Consider the following 17,730-nt stretch of genomic DNA (forward strand, 5'->3'; position numbering starts at 1 on the left):
AAACCAGGTAAAAGATTGGAATTGGTCAGAGTGCAGGCAAAGGCTGCAAGACCAGGGAAATTACCTTAAATCAGTTAAAAGATGCCCCCCTACAGATGATGCACCATTTTATGACAGGAGGTATAGCACGTAATGTCCAATATATTATTTTGCTGCTACGGTAGAGCCCTTTAAAGCTCCAAAGTCTAATAATTTGTAGATTGGACTGAATTTGTTAACTTCAGGCTGAAGGTTAGAAATGCAAGTGAGGAACCAAGATTTTAAAAATGTTTTGCAAATGTGACAGATGTTAATATATCAAAAATCGATAGCAGAGATGTCTTGATTTAACAGTGCATACTGATTCTCCCATGATTGACAAGCACTAGAATTCAGAGTTTACACTTTGGCTATTATACTGTAGCTACCAATATGACAACAGTAGTTACCAAATTGATGCCAGCCTGGCAGTTCGTCATTTAAATGGCCTAGTCAGAGTTCTGTGCATATATGCATGCACTCTCAACTGCTAAGTTACAAATGTTTTGACAGCAGGAGCAAACCACACACTTGATATATTTAAAGCAACTCTAAGTCTGTAAAACATCCAGGGGTTCCAATGGTTTGCCATCCCACTTGAATTTTTACTGCATGCAGTGTCAAACCCAAACTGTGGTAAACTGCCTCTCTACCAAGTTCTGAGTGTTAGATTTGGGACAGACTCCGAAGTGACAATGCTTTTGCAGCACAACAAAGTAGAAATTGTCAGCAGCAACATAAAAGTGGCAGTATAACTGCATCCTGTAATCTCAAACACACAAATCTGGTTAATGTTTCCAGAAAGACCAACATCAAGCCCAAAACTGAAAGAAATGGGCTAGGGTTTCTCCATTCTACCAATTGCCTAATATATTTTTGCATCTTTATTACACAGAACCTGCGTCAAGTAAACTCTTGAGTAGAGATGATGAGCAATATTTGAGTTCAGTCCCATGTGTCACTCTCCATTTTTGAGGGAGTGTCATGGAATACAACTTTAAGCGGCCATAACAGTTGAACCAACACAATCTTTTACCATACTGTAAAACTGTAATGCTTGCAATCATGTCATGAAAGTTGCGATCTTTCTATTGAGTACAGCATATTTCCATACTCCAATAACATGACATATATAAGAATCAGTGTCTCCACATGGCCTTGTCAATAGATTGAGAAGGCATTCCCACCCTGGATAGAATTTTTATTATGAGTAATGGATGAAGCAAATTCAATTGGGAAACTGCCAGGACATTACCAGCTCAGTAACATACTGAGCGGTTTAGATATCAGTGGCACAGCAAAACATCATGAACTACAGCCTCATCAGCTTATCAACTGTACAGACCAAACTATAAAATTAGAATTGAACCCGTAGTTAAACAAATGAATGTTAACTGGCGTGAGAGGTATGTAGAAGGGGGAAGAAGTCATTAGCCATCATGAGAAAGACTGCCAATAAGTTATTGGCAATTTTATATTAGAAGTCCTGAAACTTCCAGAATTCCACTTCAAGTAGACCCTTATATTGAACACACTGTAGAGACTTGAACCCGAGTCCAAGATGTGATAATGCATTAACATTGCACCAGTCAACAATTTTTCTCTGCTTGAGAGGACAAAAAACCAATCTGAACACAAAAAACGTTAAGGACTGGATTTGTATGATTTGGGCCTTCATACACCACTTACCATTAAGAAAAGAACAAGAATATTAATGTAAAATTTCCACTACTTGCAGATTAAAGCAAAACACTACTAAAGCAGTTCACATGACAGCTGCATTCCTTCAGTGGAAGTACAAGGTCTGATGCAGTAATGTATATATTGTTTCATTCCCATGACATAACATGGAAACCAGATCAGACTGCAGTGGCCGGGAATGCAGAGCTGCAGCTCATCACTGCTGCAAACCCTCTTAGAGTTTAGGCAGACAGCATTCAGTTTTAGCGTTTTCTCTTTTGGGGGCGGGGTGGGGGCGCGCAGAAATATAGTGTGTTTTTATATACTTTCTCGCTAGGTTTGTTATATTACCGCAAGAAATGGCATGTACACGAATCACTAAAAGCTAGAGCACAGGTACAAAAAGCAACTCAAAAAATCTAATGAATTGTTGGCCTTTATCTCAATGGGGCTGGAATACAAAAGATGCTTCAGTTGTACAGAGCCTTGATCTGACCCCATCTGGTGTACAATATTGTTTTGAGGCCCACACCTCAAGAAGTGGGGGGGGGGGGGGGGGGGGGCGGCGGAGCGGTCACCTTAAAATTGGAGCAAGGCCATTTAAGAATGAAGGAAGCAGTTTTTCCACATAAAGGGTAGTGGAAATCTGGAATACTCTACCACAAAGGCTGTGGATGCTGAGTCAATTGAAATTTTCAAAACGGAGATCGATAGATTTTTGTTAGGTAAGGGCATCAAGGGATATCATCAAAGGCAGGTAAATGGAGTTGAAGTACAGATCAGCCATGACCCAACAGAATGGCAGAACAGGCTCAGGGCTGAATCGCTTGCTCCTGTACCTTTGTTGGAAAGATAGCTTCTTAAAATTGCATTTTATTACTGCAATTTTCAACAAACATTTCTGTACTGGTTTATAGAACTTTTCTACAAATATGCAAAACTTGTTCTCTCCAGGTATTCACAACTCTCAGATTCAAAATTATAGATTGCAAAACTTCAAAAATTAATTACAGTAATTTAGTTCTAAAGTAAGAATCTCACCAAAACCACTACAAAAGAACATAAAAGCTCAGAGGATTATTGCAATTCTTTAAAGTGGTGGTAACAAATCTCGATTGAAGCCACTGCTACAATTCTCTTTCAACACATCCATTTCAGTAACATTAAATAGAAAAATACATTGGGTTTGCACAACTTACCTGATTCGAAACATTGTAAGACCGTAATTCAACCGATTAAACACTGCTCCCAGTATGCCACCTGAAGTAAAGAGAATGTAATATTTCAATAGGCTTTTAAAAATTACCATGAAGTTTGCTAAATCATAGAATAATACAGCACAGGAGTCGGCTTTTCTGAAGTGCAATCCAGTTAATCCCACTCCCCCGCTCTTTCCCCAAATCCCTGCAATTTTTTATCCTTCAAGTATTTATCCAATTCCCTTATGAAGGCTACTATTGAATCTGTATCCATCACCCTATCGGGTAGTGTATTCTAAATCCTAAACACTTGTTGCATGAAAAGTTTTTCCTCATGTCGCCTCTGGTTCTTTTACCAATCACCTTAAATCTGTGCCCTCTGGTTATCAACCCTTCAGCCACTGGAAACCGTTTCTCTATACTCTTAAAATCATGAAGGATTTAGATAAACACCTCTATCAAATCTCCTCTTAGCCTTCTCTGTTCCAAGGAGAACAACCTCAGCTTCTCTAGACTATCCAGATAACTGAAAATATGTCACCACAGCAATTAAAAGCCGAGACAGATTACTTATCTTCACTATTCCAATCAAAGGCATTATTTGCAAAATATAGGAAAGGTCTCATGACCATTAAGATATTGAACTTGATACAGAACCTTTCCTGTATGATCTAAGAACATAAGAATTAGGAGCAGGAGGAGTAGGCCATACGTCCCCTCGAGCCTGCTCTGCTATTCAATCAGATCATGGCTGATCTTCTGCCTCAACTCCACTTTCTCGCCCGATCTCCATATCCCTCGATTCCCCTAGAGTGCAAAAGTCTATCTATCGCAGCCTTGAATATGCTCAGCAATTCAGCCTCCACAGTCCTTTGGGGTAACGAATTCCAAAGATTCACAAGAAATTCCTCCTCATCATCCCGAGACTATGCCCCCCAGTTCTAGACTCTCCAGCCAGGGGAAACAACCTCTCAGCATCTACCCTGTCAATGCCCCTCAGAATCTTATAAGAGATCACCTCTCATTCTTCTAAACTCCAGAGAGAATAGGCACAATGTACTCAATCTCTCCTCATAGGACAACCCTCTCATCCCAGGAATCAATTTAGTGAACCTTTGCTGCACCGCCTCTAAGGCAAGTATATCCTTTCTCAGATAAGGAGACCAAAACTGTGCACAGTGCTCCAGGTGTTGTCTCACCAAAGCCCTGTGCAATTGTAGCAAGACTTCCTTACTCTTTTACTCCAACCCCCTTGCAATAAAGGCCAGTATGCCATTTGCTTTCTGTACCTGCATGCTAACTCTGTTTCCTGTACAAGGATATCTAAATCTCTCTGAACACCAACATTTAAGTTTCTTACCATTTAAAAAATATTCTGTTTTTCTATTCTTCCTACCAAAATGAATAACCCCACATTATACTCCATCTGCCACTTTATTGCCCACTCACTTAATCTGTCTATATCACTTTGCAGGCTCTTTGTGACCACCTCACAGCATATTTTCCCTCCTAGCTTAGTATCGTCAGCAAACTTGCACTCAATCCCTTCATCCAAGTCATTAATATAGATAGTAAATAGCTGAGGAACAAGCACCCCACTAGTTACAGCCTACCAACCGGAAAATGACCAGTTTATCCCTACTCTGTTTTCTGTCCGGTAACCAATCCTCTATCCATGCAAATATATTCCCCCAACCCCATGAGGCCTTATCTTGCGTAGCAACCTTTTATGTAGCACCTTATAGAATGCCTTTCGGAAATCCAAATATACTACATCCACTCATTCCCCTTTATCTACCCTGCTAGTTACATCCTCAAAAAACCCTAATAAATTTGTTAAACATGATTTCCCTTCCATAAAACCATGCTGACTCTGCATAATCATATGATTTTCTAAGGGCCGTTACCACTTCCTTAATAATGGATTTCAGCATCTGCCCGACATCCGATGTCAGGCTAACTGGCCTGTAGTTCCCTGTTGCCTACTACTCAAACCAGGTAGCCCCTAAACCCTTTTTTGGGGGTAGAGTAGCGTTATAATTTCCCGAGAGGGGCAGAAAATCATAATACTGCCTGCTAGATGTTCATAGTCAGGGAGAAAACTACATCCAGCTATAGTTACCCTTCTGATGTGGGTGTTGCTGGTTTTGGAGGCGGGGTGGAAAGAGAAGAATTTGCAAATACAAATAAAAATTAAGACTACAATTTAGTTACACAAGTAAAAATCTAAAGAAAAACAGCTGTTACATAAAACAAATGATAAAAACGAGAAATAGCAGATAGTTGAAAGTGATGTTATTACTGTACAATAATCTAATTAAGACCATTCAGCCAATAGCTCAAGTGAAGCTTTAGTAGTTCCTAAAACTTGTTCATGTGAAATCCAAAAATAAATTTTAGTCTTGACTTTGGATAGCTGGAAGTGATTTTATGTAGGACAAAGTTTATGGGAGGGTGTTTATTTCGTTTTGGATTCTTTATTCATGACAAATTAAGCACACCAAACAGGACCTTGCAACATCATTGATGCATGGCTCAGCGAGAATGGGGAGAATTTAAACCTAAAAATGAGTGGATTTGGAGCGTGGAGGTAGTTAAATTGTTAAAAATCGGATTCCCGACCTGAACCCGCCTCCAATTCACCTACTTCCGGTTTTAATGGAAGCGGGACGGGGAGGGGGTGGGCCAGCCAACCCGCTCCCAGGAGGCAGAAAGCCAATTTTTAAAATATTATAAAATAGGCTAGAAGACACTTTTTTAACCTCCATTTTGTATTTAATTGCATGTGGTCTTGTTTTACTCAATTCGTAAAACCCAGCAGTTACAGCAAGGCAGGGGCTGCTGGATCCAGAAGGTCAGTGCCTTTATACCTATATCCTGGATCCAAGACCCCTACCTAACCTACCCCCTGTGATCGGACATCCCCACACCATCTCCCCCGGCCGCAGATTCCTCTCCCCCAGCCTACCAATCACCCCCTCCCCCCCCACCCCAAACAAGCCTCCATGAGGCCTCCCCATTGCTCCCGGCCCCCGATCTTCTGAAGATCCCTCCCCCAGCTCCTCCCGGCCCGCAAACCTGGTAGGACCCCTCCCCCAAACATTGTGCTTTTGTGGCCGCTTCCCGGCCTGCGACCGTCCTCGGACCCTCCCACCCCACTTCTGTGGCCACTTCCCGGCCCACCCACGATACCTCCCTCCCCCTCCTCTGTGCAGGCCGCAGGCCTACCCGCCCAGAGCCAGCCAGCCTCTCCATCAGGCTGGCGGCAAGCGGGAAACAGAGGCCTCACATGCAAATCAGGCCCTGCCGTTAAATTCAGCAGGGCCTGTGGAAAACCTGGCCTCATGACCGCTCGGAGACCCCTCGCCCCCAACCCGCCTTCCCCATTAAAATTCAGCCCAATGAGTATTTTGTAATAACTGCAAGTTTATCGCATGATAGTCAGCAACTGGTTCCTGGGGTATAATATTCAAATGTACAATAATTTAATGGTATCTTATTGAACTTATGCACAGAGAAAAAAACAGTAATCAAGATTTTATGGATGTAATGTCGAACACCAAACTTTTCAATTTGTTTCAGTGTATACGAACATCAGTTCACCTCAGATATTTTGTTGATTTCTTGCAAAATTTCAAGAAAAGTAGCACTTGGTTTACGTTAAACTGCCTACACTTCTGCATTGGTAAGTAAGATAATACGTACCGATTGCACCCACACATATAAATATAGGGATTTCATACCAATTATATTGTATAGCCTGTTAAGAAAACAAAATAAATAAATTGATAGCAAGTAAAGGAATTAGTAATACCGCCACAGATTTGCATTCATATTTATTGCTTTCTAGTTTAGTGGACGCAATACCAAAGACGTTTCCTACAATATTCAGCAATATTTAAGATATTCAATGAATTAAGCTTTTTTTTTAAAACTGAAAAAGCTAGGTCAAGGGCCATAAATCATTCTGAAGGACACCATGATGGTTGATAATAGAAGAGTTGCGGTAAATCAAAAAAAGTGACACTATAAATAGAGAAGCACTAACCACAGCAGTATGGAGACAAGAAAAATTGCAACAATGAGATTGAGAGACTAAAGGTGGCGGGGGGATATTTTTCTACTACTCTGTCCTCCAATAAAGACCAACTCTATTAAGAACACAATCATTAAAATTCCAATCTGAATTAAATAAAATGACAATCCAATCAGGCAATGTGTTAGTACACCACCTTTTATGGAAAGCCATCAGTCCACACCTAGAATTTCGTCTTAACTGTGTAGAAGAGGGAGGAAATAGAGTTCCTTCTTTCCAAGTCAAGCTCGGCTATCTTTTGCACACCTAGCATTTGATTAGTACAGTATTAGCAAAAGGCCAAGAATAAAGCTAAGTATTCCGAAAGTAACAGGTATTAGCACTGAAATTATAGCTGCATGTAATTAAATAGTACAAGTATAAGCTTTAACAATTCAGGCCTATAATTCTTAACTGTGTTTTTAAAACAGTCATGCATAACTGACATTTTTCCCACGAAAGTATTTAGTCCCCTGTCCCCCAAAAGCACATGACAATAATTAATTTATCTCAGAAGTTTTAATACTAAATTAACTCTTACCCTGTCGGGGGGGGGGGGGGGGGGGGGGGGCGGTGCCATGGAGTGGGCAGGAGGTGGGGATTATGGATGGACCCTTGCGAGGTGCAAAACAAAAGCAATATCTGAGGCGTTTATAACAGCCTCCAAAAATATGCATGCTTGCATGACCTGTCTCAACTGTGCCATCAAGAATAATAAAACCATACTGAAATTAAAAAATCTTTTACAATATTCAGGTTTGCATATGGTGAAGATGCAGATCTTCATTTCCACTGTACATTAGTTATCAATAAAATTACCCTTCAAATTTGATTACTGCTTATTCAGTAGGAGATTGGTCTATGATCAAACATCAAGTGAACTCCTGTGTCTACTGTATTGGAGCTAATCACAGTTTATTGGCAAGAATATTTTACATTTCAGGTTATCCAACATTCAAACAAACTACTGCAGCATGATGAATAGTTAAAAACATACTGTTAAAAAAAGTGCAAAAGGTGACATACATTTACCCCAGACACGATTAGGTAAAATTCTAGACTTTAGAAAAAATTCTAGATGTTAGAAATAAAACAAATCATCACTTTCCTCACAAACATTAGCAAACAATTATGTCCCAAACTTACATTTACTGAAGCTTAATAATTTGAGTTTTGTCTTTTCAAATAATTCTATCTTGACATGAATGCTGTCAAGATACTAATAGAACAGCAGCAACACAGGAATGAAGCAAAGTGTTTATTTTGTCTGTGACCAATACTTACTATTGCAAAAACATATGACAATAGAATAATAATAATTATTAGAAGCATGAAAAATGGCTCCAATTCCCAGGCCTCAATAACACTTTCTATGCCAGTTATGGAATTTCTCACATCAAACTCCACTTCTGCCTTGATGCAACAAATTGCTAATGAGATAACTCAAACAATTATTACAAAGCAATATAATCATTCATTATTTGACCTTTTCTTACCTCACTTTGAAACCGCCCAAAATTGATCAGACCTGGGCTTGACAGATCACCTGGATTGCCACGGTAGATACTCAGGACAAAGTTTAAAGTAAATGTTGAAATCATTGAAGCAAAGAACTGGAAGATAAAAGATTCCAGGGATCAAATTCAATTAAAAATTAATTTTAAAAAACGACAGCACAGAAGGGTGTTTTGTCAATATAAAATATCTCCCCAGAAACAGCTATTTTTTTTATCTGCGCATAAAATATTGGATTTTTATTTGTTTGTCCAACTGACCCAGCAGCAAACAGACTGCAAAACTAGCAATCCGCCAGGACAGTTACACCTATCCATGCCATCGAGACACCACTGGCAAAACCTGGACCAACAGCACTGGTTGAGCATTGTGACCTGACCTGGGAATGGAGTGACAGCATTTGGGTGTCAAGACTCCATCTCTAAACAAACTGGCAATTGTTCCTCTCAATTTGCTGCAACATTGCTCTTGCATCTGGAAGTAAATGGCCAGTGTCCAGCCTCCTGGATCTGTGCTACCCATGACCAATGTCATGGAAATGGCCAGCCTCCTGGACCAATGTCATGAAAGATCAACTAGTATTTTAATTTTAAAAATCTAAACAGTTACCTTATATGAAATAACAAACTATCCATTGCCTGTTCCTCCAGGTCTCCCTTCAGACTGGGAAGTTTCACCAATACAGGCCTGTGGATTCACCCAAGAGTGAATTCAGAGTGATCTAGAAACCAGCACTCTGGACCAGTCTGGACACTGATCCAAAGCTGGCAAAAGCTCAATTTAACTGGATACTGCTTATGAAACTTATAATTCCCCAAGACCAAAAAAGATATTTTTTTCATTAACTACTTGTTGATGGAGTTCATATCAGAGGCAATTTTTGGGTGGCCAGTTAAAATTGGCTGGGTGACTTAACCGCCGAGGTCCCACCAGTATCCCGTCGTCTTCAATTTTAACCAGTGCTTTTGAGCAGGATGAAAATGCACTCGCCTGAAGCTAGCGGGTTCCTTCTTTAAATATACAGATTGGGGTCCGATAATATCATCGATCCCAGACTGCAATTTTAACTGCAGCCTGAGCAGGGAAACCATTTTGGCTCTCCCACCAGGTGAATACAGTGGGAAGAGGAGCCAGGACCAGAGGCAATTTATACTAAGTTTTTTTTTTAAATATCCTAATGGGGCTAAGAGGAGCAGGAATGCTTCCCCTGGGCCTGAAGTAAAGTTAAGGCAACCTCAGTCCCAGGCTCCCACCTTTCGTCTGCAAGACCATCTTTCCAGTGAGTCTCCCTTTTGTGTGGGCCAGTGACCTCCTGCTGTCCACTTTTCCGCTCCCACCTGCTGGCCAGTTGCCACTTTACGCCCATTTCAGGCGGGCAGCTGATCAGCGACATGCAGATGAAGCCCAGAAGTTAAAATCGCCCGAGCCTCACGCTGCTGAGGTCGGAGGTTTGCCCCGTCTTTTGCCCACCCAAATCTCGCTCCGTTAAAATAGGGGCTCTCATGTCAGCTGGACTGCTTTCTAGCTTTTGTGAAAAAATATATATTGGTCTCCAGGGGAGGTGCTGAGTGGAGAGGAAGAATGGGATTAAAGTAAATTTCTCCCTACTTGTCAAATGACTAACAAGGACAGAAACTTCATATTGAAAATACTTTTCCTGCTCACCACCCCACCAATACTTTGATTCACTTACAGTAGTTTTAACTGAGATCTCAGTAAAATATTAAATTAAGCATGAAATGCTGCATATCCTTTTATCAGACTTATTCTCTGCAACTCTACACATGAATCACAAGCTGTTTAACAAACTAGTGCCCCACAATTTACTTAACAAAATCAGTATGCCTCATTTTATACACTTGGCAGAATTCATGGATCATAGTGATTAAATAATGGAGAAGCACAAACTCATTCTGGCAAAAATGGCAAGTTTGCTTGCACATTTTATTCACTTTAACACTAATGATTCCAGTTTCCCAAACTGTAATATTTAGTATAAGTGAATGAAGTACAGAAATATCTGGATTTGTACACTAGTTTGTTATGTTACCAGTTACAACTTTTCTATTTTTTTTTTACAACAATCTGCATTTATATAGTACACTTCACAAAGGATACATCTCAGGTAAATGTCCCAGAGCGCTTTATAAATGAGGGATATGGAGATGAACATGGGTAACTGAAAACATGGTCAAATAAAGGGTTTTAAGGCGTATTCTGAAAGAGAAGAGTCAGCAAGGCAACGGGAACTGGGTAGAGAAATCCAGAGGGCAGGATCGTAGCAGCTGAATGAGGAGAGGAAGTGAGAGGCGAGAAGTCTGGTGCTACAGGAGCAGAGGGTGTGTGTAGGGATGTAAGGCAGGTGGAAGTCACTAAGGTAGTGAGTGGGGGGAGTTAATGTCATCAAGGGGCGCTTGTAGATAGTGAAGACAAGGAAGCCAAGGATGGACCCCAGGCAAATACCAATGGTGACCATGTGAGCAGAGGAGGAGAAGCTGTGGACAACAATGTAGTGTCTGTGCTGAGTAACGTATGAGCAGAAGCAGGAGAGCAGTGTCTCAGAGGTAAGACTGTAGGCGAGAAACTTCGGAGGATGGAGTAGTCGACTATCAACAGCAGCAGAGGGATTGATGGAAAAAAGGTATGGTTTCAGTCACACAGGATGTCATTTTGGCCAGAATGACTCTGACCAGTACTGTGGGATGGGTAGAAGTCAGATTGGAGTGCTGCAGGGGGGACTTTGAAGAAGAATGGTGGTTTTAGATAGGGCAGTAGATGGACAGAGTGAATGGCTCTAGAGAGGGTATCTCGAAGAGGAGTGAAGACAATAGTTTTGAAGGATGCTGTGTGCTACAATAGCCAGTGGTAACCATTAGGTATTCTATTCTGCAAATGTACTTACAATACGCCAAGTCAGCATTTGGTTCCAGAAGGAAGCCCCTTCTTCCAAGCTGAAAAGAACACCGCCTGCAAAATAAATTTACATTACAGGGAGGCTTCATTCGAAAACCACGAATTACTGCAATGGTAAAGTTAAAAGGACATATATATATATATTTATTTATTTTTTATAAAATGCAGCACCAAATTTTAATGCATAATTATAAAAATGCTTTCACTACAAATAAAAATTCAAACATCAGAATGCTGTTTGGCTACATTTTGGCTGTATTTTCCAAGAATTTAGAAGTTCAAATGGCAATCCAGACTGAAATTTTCACATTTTTCCATTGTCTTCAACACTTTGATACTTTAATTGGCACATTATATAATGTGCAACAAAATCAAGATTAGTGGCCTTTTCATTAAAAGTAAAGGTTAATTGTATTGTGGTTGCCATACCAGTGAAACTGCAAATATTATGCCAATTCGTGGCAAATGAGGACAGTTTTGTGCTTACCCATGAGCAACTGGGGTGTAATTGCCCAATGTATTTCACACAAGACCCTTACAATCAACAGACAGAGAAGACCGTCATCCCATCTGGCTGGGTTGGATTCAAGCAAACCCCAGTGGTGAAAAGACAGCATGCTAATCAACTCCCATGACAGCTCCCTCTAAAAGTATCTCATAGATACGACTGACCATTTAATGCAAATCCAGGTTTGATTTTTTTCCCCCCATTTAAAACAAATAGGGGGAAAAATTCAGTATCGCCCCATTTGGGGCGCCATTATCAGCCGTGCGCAAAGTTTAGTGCCTGGCACTAATTATTGCCTCCGACGGTAAACTTGGCTTTTATCGCCCCTGGAGGTAATTGGAGCGCTAAATCAGGCACTACACACCTGTCTTAAGGCGCAAAGTCCGAGGAGCGAGGCGCTACCTCAGAGCGCTGGCGAAGCAAGGAAGTGCATATCAAAATTAACCTGCAAAGTGCTGCTCAGTACCCAAAACTCCTTCACAGAGTGTTGAATCTCTCCAGAAATCAGTCTCACTCTCTCGGAATGCGTGGCGCACAAATGTCACCAACAAAAAAAGGCAGGAAGCGGTCGCCTTTAAATAGCGCTCCCCCAGTCCCTTTCTGACTGCAAAACGCTCCCCTCAATCTGTCGTTGCTAGCGGCAGGGGATGCCACTCAATATCCGGTCCGGGGCGCTGCGCACTCGACTGACGTCACGATCTGCCGGCGCAGGAGATCGTGGCGGGAGTGTTTAGCGACGCCGCAAAATGTCTAGTTAATTTCGCGAGCGGCGCAAACATCGCCGCGACGGGCGCTAGTTGCTTTGCGCCCGATTAGCGCCCTCTTAAGGCGCTAACGGGAGTCGCAAACAACTGAATTTTCCCCCATAGTATCCACACTTTTGTTGTGGTTTTAACAGGCAGAGGTTGGTCTGCATGAAACATTATTTTTTGAAATGGGAAACTTCACTGCATTGGGTATTGTCTTTGGCTATTCAACATAAACATGGCACACTGGTTATCATTTTGCTCCTTACCCACTGGGGCACCAAAAGCAGCAGCAACTCCTGCTGCAGCTCCAGCCGACACAAAATCTCTTTTTTCGGTATCTCTGCGAAAATACTCAAATATCTGAAACAAAAGACCATAGGTTGACAGATACTGAAAATGCAAAAAACTGTCTTGGCCACAATTGCAGCGATAACTTTTCATGATTAAAAGCTCAGTGAACAACAATTAAAGCACTTCTTTGCCAGAAGTTGTATAGTAATTGTTCAAAGACTGCACAAATTAAAGGCATAAGTGCAAACTGAATAGGTGACCTTTATCCCATGCGCACAGATATAATGCTCAGCGCACAGTAAAAATTCTGATACAATAAACCTGAATATACAAGGTTCCTCAAAAGAATAGTCTTCATTTTTCAAAACCATGTGCGCTCCCACATACCATAAATAAATTAACAGAGGCTTACTGATATTAACAGTTCCTTAAACATAATGGCCCAGAGTTTCTGCAGGTTTTCTGCCCAGATAACAGCACAATCTGGACAGAGTGAAATAAATAGTGCAAAAATCACGGAATTGTAAGGGTTACTGAGTTATGCCCATAACTACTTTATGCTGGCTCCAAAGTTCATTCGCCAGAAACAATTCCCACCCAAAACACTAGCCACACCCCCAGGACGAATGGCGAGTTTCTGCCCGTCGGAGATGCGCATCACATTGCGCCCAGAATTTCGGGTGCACAAACACCCGTGGGCACATTAATCCATCTGAATGATGTGCAGCTGCAGTGAACAGCAGTCAATTGAAGCCTCTTGTTCACAATTTTTATTAACGGCTTAGGCTTTGGAATCAAAAACACAATTTCTAAATTTGCAGATGACACCAAATTGTGGGGGGGGTGGGGGGGGGGGGATAGTCACTCAGATGTGTTTCTCATACTAAATAGGATTAGATAGGATATACAGCACAGAAACAGGTCATTTGGCCCAACCAGTCCATGCCGGCGTTTATGCTCCACTCTATACTATTCGCTTCAACCACTGCATGTGGTAGCGGGTTCCACATTCTCAGGGTTAAGAAGTTTCTTCTGTATTCCATTTTGATCTCTTGGTAACTATCTTATACTGATGGCTTCTAAATTTGCTCTTCCCCACAAGTGGAAACACTCTCTCTGTATCTGCTCTAAAATTATGAAAGGTTTTGATAATGACCTCTATTAGAACACCCCTCAGCCTTCTATTTTCTCTTGGAGACCCAGCCTGTTCATCCTTTCCTGATATGTATACCCTTGCATTTCTGGTATCATCCTTGTAAATCTTCTCTGCACCCTGTCCAGTGCCTCTATATCCTTTTTATAATATGGCGACCAGAAATGCACGCAATACTCCAAATGTGGTCTAACCAAGGGGCAATACAAATTTAGCATAACTTCACTACTTTTCAATTCTATCCCTCTAGAAATAAACCCTAGTGTTTGGTTTGCTTTTTTTTTTTTAAATGGCCTTGTTAACATGTGTCACTACTTTTAATGATTTGTGTATTTGTACTCCGAAATCCCTTTGCTCTTCTACCCCATTTAGATTCGTATTTTCCAAGTAATATGTGGCCTCCCTATTTTTCTTACCAAAATGTAATACCTTGTGGCGGAGCCACCAAGGGTCTCAGAACAATTGGTAATAATCCCTTTAACTACAGTGTAGTGCAACCGCGGACTGCACCTTTAAACTGCCCGTTAACTGTACTGTATTGTGTTTTCCTGCACTCCACGTGATGACGTCACGACGCCGATCACGTGACCACCAGTGGCGCGAAGAACGCGATGACGTCAGCTTCCAGAATCTTCCAGTAGTCGTCGAGTGCCCAGCAAGCTGAATAGACCTGTGTACCGTTTCTCCTGTAGTTTCCCTGTTAACTTCGTTGTTCATTAAAACCTGTTGATATGATTCAGCGAGTCGAATACCTTATTCAGATAGGAACCTCCGTTCCTACATTGGTGACCCCGATCTCGTCGGACAACTTTCGTCGAGGATGAACACTAATGCCGTCGCCCTTAAACTGCCGCAGTTCTGGGAACAGCAGCCAGCAGCATGGTTTTTCCAGGCAGAAGCACAGTTCGCTCTCCGGGAGGTCACAGCGGATGCGACCTGTTATTATTACGTGGTTGCCGCTCTCGACAGTGCCACGGCCTCGCGGGTCGTCAGCATCCTTGGAAGCTCACCAGAGGAGGGCAAGTACGAAGCGCTTAAAGCCCGTTTGCTACAGGTATTTGATCTTAATAAGTCGGAGCGGGCACGCAAGCTTATTTCCATGCCCGGCCTCGGGGACTCAAAACCGTCAGAGCTGATGAGTCAAATGCTCACGCTGTTGGGCGCGGAACCCCAATGCTTTTTATTCCGTGAGCTTTTCCTCTGCCAGCTACCCGAACCGGTTCAGGCGGCATTGGCCAACACTGCCATCACAGACGGTGCTGAACTCGCTGCAGAGGCAGACAAGATATTTACTGTTACTCAGCAATGTTGTGCAGCCACGAGGCGCCTTTCCCCCCATGCAAGTGAAGCCCAGCCCGCCCCAAGGGATGGTGCGCGTACCACGCCCGTTTTGGCGCCAAAGCTCGATGCTGCCGGCCTCCTTGCAGTTTCCCTCAAGAAAAAAAAACTCCAACAAGCCCGCGTCCCCCCGGATGGACAAGGTCTAAAAAGCACAGCAAGTTAGCTATGGCGGCGGGCTCAGCGGGCAAACTCATTTACGTTACGGATTCCGTTACGGGCCGACGATTCCTGTGCGACACTGGTTCACAGTGCAGCATCCTCCCAGCTTCAAAGCTGGACCTACTATCCGGCGGCCAGGGCCCTTCCCTCGTGGCAATAAATGGCGCTGCCATGCGTACGTTCGGGAAACGGACGGTAAACTTAACCTTCGCCGGTCAGCATTTTGTCTGCGACTTCATTACAGCGAAGGTCTCACAGGCCATCCTGGGTGCTGATTTTTTCTGTGCAAACGGTCTGCTGGTCGACGTCCAACACTGCCGACTCATTAATGCGTCCACTTTCCACGCAGTGCCCTGCCACCGCAGCACCGCCGTGTCCTGGTCGGTGGCCTGTGCGGTTCCGTCACAAGTCCGGTTTACGCGCCTGCTCGACGAATTCCCGGAGCTCACCAGGCCTACTTTTTCGGCTGCAAGCACACGGCACGGGGTGGAGCACTATATCTCCACGACCGGCGCACCCGTTTACGCTCGGGCGCGGCGATTAGAAGCCGGCAAGCTGGCAGCCGCAAAGGCTGAGTTCCAGACCATGGAGCGCCTCGGGATCATCCGGTGTTCGGACAGCCCTTGGTCCTCCCCACTGCATATAGTACCCAAACCAGGTGGCGGATGGCGACCTTGCGGTGATTACAGACGCTTAAACGACGCCACGACACCGGACAGGTATCCTATTCCCCACATCCAAGATTTTTCGGCACATCTGGCTGGCAACGCTATATTTTCTGAAGTGGATCTCGTTCGTGGATATCACTAAGTTCCGGTGCACCCTCCAGACATCCCCAAAACGGCAGTCATCACTCCGTTCGGCCTTTTTGAGTTCCTCCGCATGCCATTCGGTCTGATAAACGCAGCGCAAGCATTCCAGCAGTTGATGGACTCTGTCTTACGGGATCTGCCCTTCATTTTTGTATATTTGGACGACATCCTAATAACCAGCAAGGATACGACAGCTCACATGGCCCATTTACGTACACTTTTCGCCCGAATCAGCCAACACGGCCTTATTGTCAATCCGGCTAAATGCACGTTTGGAGTATCCAGCATTGATTTCCTGGAACACAGGATTACCCCAGAAGGCGCCGTCCCGCTAGCCACTAAGGTAGAGGCAGTTACCGCATTCCCGCGGCCTCACACGGTCAAACCCCTACAAGAGTTCTTGGGGATGGTAAATTTTTATCATCGTTTTGTCCCCAAGGCGGCCCGGTTAATGCAACCTCTGTACGAAGCACTAAAAGGAAAGTCGGGCAAGGATGTTCTCACTTGGACACCGCAAATGGACCAGGCATTCCGCGATACCATGGCGGCGTTGGCGGATGCAACTATGCTAGCACACCCACTCCCGGGCGCGACTGTTGCCCTCACTACGGATGCCTCCGACTACGCCATCGGAGCGGTGCAAGAGCAGTGGGTCGACGGGGGTTGGCAGCCGTTAGCCTTTTTCAGCCGCCAACTGCGCAAGAACGAGCGAAAGTATAGCACTTTTGACAGAGTTGCTAGCCCTGTTTTTGGTCATCCGGCATTTCCGTTTCCTGCTAGAAGGCCATCCGTTCACTGCATTCGTGGACCACAAGCCGCTCACCTTCGCCATAGCCAAAACGGCGGAACCTTGGTCAGCTCGGCAGCAGCGCCACCTCACGTTTATATCCGAATTCACAACGGACTTGCGGCACGTGTCAGGCAAGGATAATCGCGTGGCAGATTGCCTTTCCCGGGTTCCAGTCCAGGCAGTCCACCTGGGCATCGATTTCGTCGGCCTGGCAGAGGATCAACTGGCAGACCCAGAGGTACAAGCGTTTAGGACCACTCCTTCCAGTTGGCAGGTTGCAGACGTGCTGTTTCAAGCGGCAGGAACCACGCTCTTGTGCGACACATCCATGGGAGTGCCCCAGCCCATTGTGCCGGTCGAACGGCGCAAGGTATTCCAGGCAATCCACGAGTTATCTCACCCGGGGATGCGGGCTTCTCAACGGCTACTGTCCCGCAAATTCGTTTGGAAAGGCATGCATTTGGACGTCCGGGACTGGACAAACAATTGCGTCGATTGTCAAAAATCCAAAGTCCACCATCACGTCA

The 17,730-nt window shown here is 43.6% G+C and overlaps 1 protein-coding gene across 1 annotated transcript in view; it reads right to left on the bottom strand.

Annotated features, from left to right (window-relative positions):
• Positions 1-17,730, bottom strand: part of clcn7 (Cl-/H+ antiporter 7) — a 113,291-nt gene that overhangs the window by 39,576 nt on the left and 55,985 nt on the right. The window contains exons 10-14 of the mRNA XM_086000851.1: positions 12,924-13,017; positions 11,390-11,454; positions 8,469-8,585; positions 6,603-6,657; positions 2,898-2,958 (exon numbers count right to left, since the gene is read on the bottom strand). Of these exons, the coding sequence (XP_085856977.1) occupies positions 2,898-2,958; positions 6,603-6,657; positions 8,469-8,585; positions 11,390-11,454; positions 12,924-13,017 (392 nt within the window). The remainder of the gene's footprint in view (positions 1-2,897; positions 2,959-6,602; positions 6,658-8,468; positions 8,586-11,389; positions 11,455-12,923; positions 13,018-17,730) is intronic.

This window comes from Somniosus microcephalus, chromosome 11, assembly GCF_052327205.1.
Source record: "Somniosus microcephalus isolate GS21.2 chromosome 11, FLI_Smic_1.0, whole genome shotgun sequence".
NCBI lineage: Eukaryota > Metazoa > Chordata > Chondrichthyes > Squaliformes > Somniosidae > Somniosus > Somniosus microcephalus.